The sequence below is a fragment of the Capsicum annuum genome, chromosome 3 (assembly GCF_002878395.1).
Source record: "Capsicum annuum cultivar UCD-10X-F1 chromosome 3, UCD10Xv1.1, whole genome shotgun sequence".
Classification (NCBI taxonomy): domain Eukaryota; kingdom Viridiplantae; phylum Streptophyta; class Magnoliopsida; order Solanales; family Solanaceae; genus Capsicum; species Capsicum annuum.
The window spans coordinates 3,453,650-3,460,730 of record NC_061113.1 but is presented as its reverse complement, the minus strand read 5'-3'; the positions used below and the strand labels follow the sequence as shown (position 1 = coordinate 3,460,730).

At 32.3% G+C, this 7,081-nt stretch overlaps 1 protein-coding gene across 1 annotated transcript; it reads right to left on the bottom strand.

Moving 5' to 3' along the window:
• Positions 1-239: 239 nt before the first annotated feature.
• LOC107864345 (sesquiterpene synthase 14b) lies at positions 240-4,923 on the bottom strand. The gene is made up of 7 exons (XM_047408892.1): positions 4,767-4,923; positions 3,677-3,956; positions 1,733-2,105; positions 1,422-1,640; positions 1,195-1,333; positions 824-1,072; positions 240-738 (listed from the first exon to the last, which is right to left on the bottom strand). Exons 1-7 carry the CDS (start codon positions 4,869-4,871, stop codon positions 445-447), a joined length of 1,659 nt encoding a protein of 552 aa, XP_047264848.1. The 5' UTR covers positions 4,872-4,923; the 3' UTR covers positions 240-444.
• Between the last annotated feature and the right edge of the window lie 2,158 nt (positions 4,924-7,081).

Here is a 7,081-nt window from a genome sequence, read left to right as displayed (position 1 = left end):
AGTTAAAAAAATGGAATGATGAGCGGCGAAGCTTTAAAATTTTGCCTGAAAACCAAAGCACCCAACTGTCTTCTGGGTTTGCAAGATGCTTTTGTCAATCCTATGTCAATTTTTATATATTGCTTCATAATTATACCTAGTCTCTGCGTCGGGTTTATTTAACGGATGCCGGAGCACCACAAAATTCCACATAGATCTGCCCCGGGGCAAATATGGATGCAACATTCTATAACAACGGAAAACGACACAATCTATTCAAACACTTTATTGATCATTAAAACAATACAACAAAATACCATACAATACGACACATTAGGAAATAATACATAACAACTATTCAAATAGAGTAGAAGAAATATGAGTGAAAATACAGAACTCATGCAAACATTAATAGAATTAAAGCAGCAACCCCCCCTCCCAAAAAAAATTGCTTCAAATGTACATTTATGATGTACTATAGACAGAGTCCACAAACATCATGGTGATTACGTCTTTAAGGAAGCTTTGTGAATCTGTAAAATCATCTTTTTGGAGAATATATACGACGCGTGAAAGATTTAAGGCAGGTTCCAGGACAAACGTTGGTACTTTAGTAGCACGTAAATACTCCACGTTTATGTCTTTCCATGCATTCGCGATTTGCCTCCAAGCCTCACCACACGCCTCGTGTTCTGAAGCTCTATATTCTTTCATGTAGCATTCGATGAATGAAGCTCCATGTTCTCTTTGTTGTTCGTGCTACATCAAATATAATACATTTTAGTATAGTATGATGTTTCAACATTTGTTTTATTGAGTTCAAATAATATGTATATATACTTACTTCATGTCCAATAATATCGTCCTTCAATCTGTTGATTATTGATGAAGCTGGAAGAACAAGAGACTCATTTATTACCCATTCGAAAGTCTCTTTGGATATAAATTCCTCAGCAACAATCAAACAAGTTATCAGAATCAACTGATTGGAAACTGTTATAGTAGCATTTCTCTTGTAGTCCTCACATTTTGGAATAACGCCATCTCTCAACCATTCCGCTTCCTTAAGATAGCTTTTCGTCCACTTATTCGTCTGAAAATGCATATTACAAGGGTTATATGTGTGTGTATACGTATATATACATTATATATGTGTGTACAGATACATTTCCATACATATATACATATTCATACATATATAGAAAGCTTAATTACCTCAAGTTTTGCATAGTTAACATAGTCTGCTATACCACGTTTGGCCAATTCCTCTTCCATTTCATCAAAATAATCTAAAAAGACTTGATAAAGAGGTCTCATATAGGGCGATATCAAATCCAAAGCACTAATGTCACATCTGCACAAGCATAAATAACACTTATATATTTCTTACTTACTCAACAAGGTAGCGTGGAGTAATTAAGTTTATACATATAGTTATTCACCTCTCAATTGCTTCGGTGAAAGGCACAAGTTCGTCATAAGTTGCATAAGCATCATAGAGATCATCGGTGATGGTGATGATAACGATTAATTTTGTTATCGTTCTTCTTGCATGTCTTTGTTCAGGCCTAAAATACACCCCTATTGCCCAATAGTAACACTCCACCAATTTGTCTCTTGCATATGGATATTTATTTGCATGATCGAGATCTTTCCACCACCTATATATGTATATAAGATGTATATTATATCACACGAACTGTATACCATATTCGTACGATTTGTTAAAGAGGATATTTATACATGTACATACCTTGTAAGTTCGCTAAGCTCTCTTTGATGCACCTTTTGCAAAATGTGGAAATCCAATTTTGCAAATTTCAAAAGCAAACCATCATGTGATTCGATGTTTTCGTATATAGGCATGTATTTTCTTGCTGCCACTCTTGGTACATTTGTATGAATGGGCCGGATCAAGGCTTCACTAACTTGGGCCTTGAGTGAGTTGTCCAATTTAGGGCCCATGGACTCGAGATGAGTGGTGGTAAAAGTTAGAGCTTCTTCAAGAATGTCTTCATGGTGTACTCTTACATGTGCTGCTTCGTATAAACTTAATAATCCTAACACATCTTTAGTAAGAGTTTCCTTGAACTTGCCATCATGGTTAGTGAATTTCTTGAACACATCTGATTCATTATTATCATGGTGAGATAGAAAACGATTCAAAAAGACATATATGCCCAATCAATGGAAGTATATATATTGGACTTGCACTCACATATACATATACATTCTTCACATATATGTACATACACATGTGTGCGCGCGGCGCGCGTGCGTGGGGATGTGTGTGTGCGCGTGCACGTGTATACGTATTAATACACATACGTACATACATACATATATACAAATATCATTTAATTCTTGATGATCGAATTTGATATGATAGGTTTTGAAAAGATGATGGATTTCATCTTGAAGTTTTGGCTCTAATAATAGTTTTTTTGGTTTCCCATCCGGTGCTCGCATTGGAACCCCGACTAATCTGGATTGCGCGTTGCAGGGCCCATTAAGGTGGCAGCGCTTCCAACAGAGTTTTCTCCATACCCAGGGTCGAATCCTTGACCTCTGGTTAAGGGTGAAACAACCCTATCTACTGCACCACAACCCATGTTGGTGGCTCTAATAATAGTTATATCTCCACAAAAGATGACATACGTACAAGAAATTAATACTCGTCCAGATAATTATTTTTCCAATTGATTTCTAACTAAGAGTATTCACAAATTAAATTTTAGTGTGCATATGTAATTACACATTTAATTATTAGTGGGAATGAAGATAAGATAACATACGTACAAGAAATCTAATACTCGTCTGGATAATTATTTTTCTAATTGATTTCTAATTAAGAGTATTCACAAATAGATGTAAATTATTGTGCGTAATTACACATCTAACTATAAGTGGGAATAAAGATAATGTGATTTACTCTTTCGTTTGTAATTGAATTACCTCTAAGCTAATTTAACTTGAATATGCTCTTTTTTAGTTTTAAGTTTTAACAACAACAACAAGTCAGGAGAGGGTCCATACCACTACCTCAGATGAAGTTGTTTTCGATAGACCCCTGTCTCAGGACAGATAACAGTATAATCAAACAAACAAACGAAAAACATAAAAACACACAACAAAAATCAGACACACAACGCTAGATAATAAATAAAATAAGACAGCTAGAAGGTCTATCGGAAACAGTCTTTCTACTTCTTTAGAGTTAAAGGTATGGACTGCATACATCTTACCCTCCCCAGACCTCACTATGTGGGAATACACTGGGTTTGTTGTTGTTGTTATACCCAGAAGGTAATATTATAAATTATTTATAAATATTCGAAATCAAAGACATCACCGAATAATCACCCACAAGGTAAAGCCTCATCTAACAACAACAACAATATATCCAATGTAATCCTACAAGTCAAATTTAGAAAGAATAGAGCGACTACAGACCTTACCTCTACCTCGTAGAGATAGAAAGATTGTTTATAAAAGACTCTCAGCTAAAAAAACATGTCAAACATTTTGATGAAATAAGGGGATCAGGATATGGGACCAAGTCTCAACTAAGTACTATAAATATTATACTATGCGTTTAGTGAAACTTTTGAATTCATAAAGATTAAATTCTAAATTTATCTCGTCGAGCAGAATAACATTAATATTGCATAGGACAAATAGAGAAGAGAAGCGATACCAGAAGACATGTAATGCCTTTGCTGTCTGACTAGTCTAAAACGAAGAGCAACAACGTAAAGATCGTCGTCATCATTTTCATTTTTATTTTGTTCGGACTCATCAAAAATATTCTGAATAGATGTTTTGATTTCATTTTCGAAATGATATCCCACTCCCAATCGTTGGATTGCATCAATCAAGACAAGTTTTTGTATACTATTATCAGGAGTTTCCACTAACATTTGCCTCACTTTTTCTTTCAACTCTTCAACTTCATCTTTTTCTTGGCTACTAATTTCCTGCCCAAAAAATTAATCGTTAGTATTGTTGTACTATCTTTTCATAAAATAGCAGCAAATGCATGCAATGTTATTCAGAGTAGTTATATGGGTGAAGTATAGAAAGAGCAGAGTTTACGCATATCTTTACCCTACCTCGTGGAAATAGAGAGATTATTTTCGAAAGACCTCTACTCAAATAATGCATACAGTGGCAGATCTAACATATATCCAGGGCGCCGACGAAAAATTACACTATTTATATATGGTTAAAATTATTTTTTATGTATATACAGTATATGTTGAACCCCCTTCGGCTAGTTTGTGTGTGCACTTTCGAACCCCCTTAATGAACATCTTGGCTCCGCCACTAAATGCATATCAAACAATTTGAAAAAATAATACTACAAAAGTAAAGAGGACATACATAGCAAATAATAGGTTACATAGCATTCGAAAAAGCAAGCAACAATAACAACAACAACATATCCAGTGTATTCCCGCAAAGTGAGGTCTCTGGAGTGTAAAGTGTACGTAGTCCATGCCACTACCTCAGACAAAGTAGAAAAGTTGTTTTTAATAGACTCCCAACTCAAGACATATAAAATAACAATAACAATAGCCAAAAAAAAAGACATAAAAATGCGATAATCGGAACACATATAGCTACGGGAGGTAACAAAAATCGTAGGATAAGAAACTACGAGTACTAATGCTATTACTTATGGTATGAACAGAGAGAAACAAATACGATACACCAAACTACCACGAAGCCTATATCACTAAAAAAAAAAAAAAACAAGACATATATGAGTATGTACGTAAACATACTGTTAGTTGAGGAGTGTAGGAGAGAAAATATTCTCCCCAAACACTTTTGTGATAATTTGCCAATGGACGTTTAATTGTAGTATCCATCATGGCTAATTGGCTCATGATACTTTTCTCTCTCTAAAATGATTTTTCTAGCTTTAATTTGATATTTGATTCCATATGGTAATGAGGTATTTTATAGTGCACTTTGGACAAGTTGTCAAGTGATAGTAGTATTTATCCAATTAACCAAAAAAAAAAAAAAAAGTAGTTATCCAAAGCGTTTTTTCCAATTTAGGATTATCTGTCTCAAATTATTGTTAGGATCAAAATAATCAGGTGTCATGCAGAAGCTAGTAAAGTAAACCTCGAAAGTAGATGTCAAATAAGAAGACAAACAAGAAATACAATAAAAGAGACACAGTAATTTAACGTGGTTCGGTCAATCGACCTACGTCCACAAAAAGAGATGAGCAATTCACTATATAAAAGGGAGTAGAAACTGTCAAGAGAGATAATCTCACACAATCCCTCAGAATAAAAAGAGGTTCACACAAGTGACACCGCAACACCAATACTTGTGTCTCCAAAGTCTCCCCAAAACGATACTCTCAACTTCTAGGACTACATTGTGAATGCTGTTAAATTAGAAGAATGGAATCTCTATTTATAGAGTTTATAATCTTTTCCTAGATACAAAAATATAGATTAGCCATATGGAAAATTTAGGTTTTCCTTTTCCTAAAGAAAAACTCAATTATGATACCTAAAAAAAAATTAATTATAATAAAAAAGTCGAGATAATTAATACCAATAATTATATGTCAGAATTTCTACAAATATTAATTACTGTATTTTAAAAATTCAAGACAAATGAATTATTTCTCTCTTATTTTATTCTTAGTAGTGTTTTGGAAACTACAAGCACCTAGATCATGAAGAGATGACGTATAAATATAGTGGTGGAATGATTAATATTCAATGAAAGAATGACTGTCTTAAGGCATATCCTCTGTTTGAGTGGCGGAGTCAGGAAATCGTCAACGGATTCACGAGTGAACATACGAGCTAATCGAAGGGGTTTAATATTTATTATATATACGTAAAAAATAATTTTAATCATATTTATATAGTATATGTTTTTATCAAAGGGGTTTCGGATGAGCTCCCTATCCTAAATGTAGTTGCGCCCCTACTCTGATCCCTTCGTTTATCTTTACTTATTCATATCTGATTTGACACATCTCATAAGAAATAATAAATAAAAGAGTAATTTTACTATATCACACTTTAAATATTATAAATTTAATGGTTTGAAAAATACATTGAATAATGACTATAATTGATAACAAGGATATGCTAGACCATAATAAAATGATAATTTATCTCATGATTTTCAAATTCGATAAGTAAAGTTATTGCCCAATGCATTTCTCATGACATTATATTTATTATATTCAAAGGTGATATACTAAAACTACCCCTAACAATTACTGTTTCTTAATACGATTTATTATTCAATGTATTTTTTAAAATATTATATTTAATTTATTAATTATATTTACAAGATAATACGATAAAACTATCTCTATCATTTATTATTTCTTAATCTCTATATTAATAAAAATGTGAACAAGTAAAGATATACGGATAAAAGTAATTAATGTAAACTTCTTCTTAAATAATGTTTTCTTAATACCGTGTAAAAGAAGAACATGATACAAAATTGGAGATGGTGGGAGTGATCTACTGGTGGAATTACCATAATGATAGAGATTTAATCTTTGTATATTTTACACAATCATAATTCTACTTGTGGAATTATATTGTTAATTAGTTTTTGTTGGATTAATTATCTGTTCCAATTGTTCTAATGGACTTACCTACGTGCTAATGAAACAAATCTCTAAAATTAATTTATTTTATAAAGCTAATAAACATTATCCATTAACATGAGTGATCAGAAGCTCCACTCGATTAAAATAAAATTATATCATACATAATAGGAGGATTACCAAATCCTTTTGGAATTTGCTACTACAATATACGTATCTTTTTATTTATATAAAGCCAAAAAAAAACAAAATCTAATTGCATGCCACCAATTCACTTGGTCGTTTGGTAGTGTATTTAGAAAAAAAAGAAAAAGATATGTGTTTGTTTTGTGTATTATTAATATTTTATTTAATATATTTTTGCAATTTATGTATAAATAATACAAACATTAATTATATAATCTTTTTGGTATTAAGGTCCATCTATAATCTATAATCTATATCTATAATCTACAATATATTAAAAGTGTGAAGACCCTTAAAAAAGTGATTTGAACT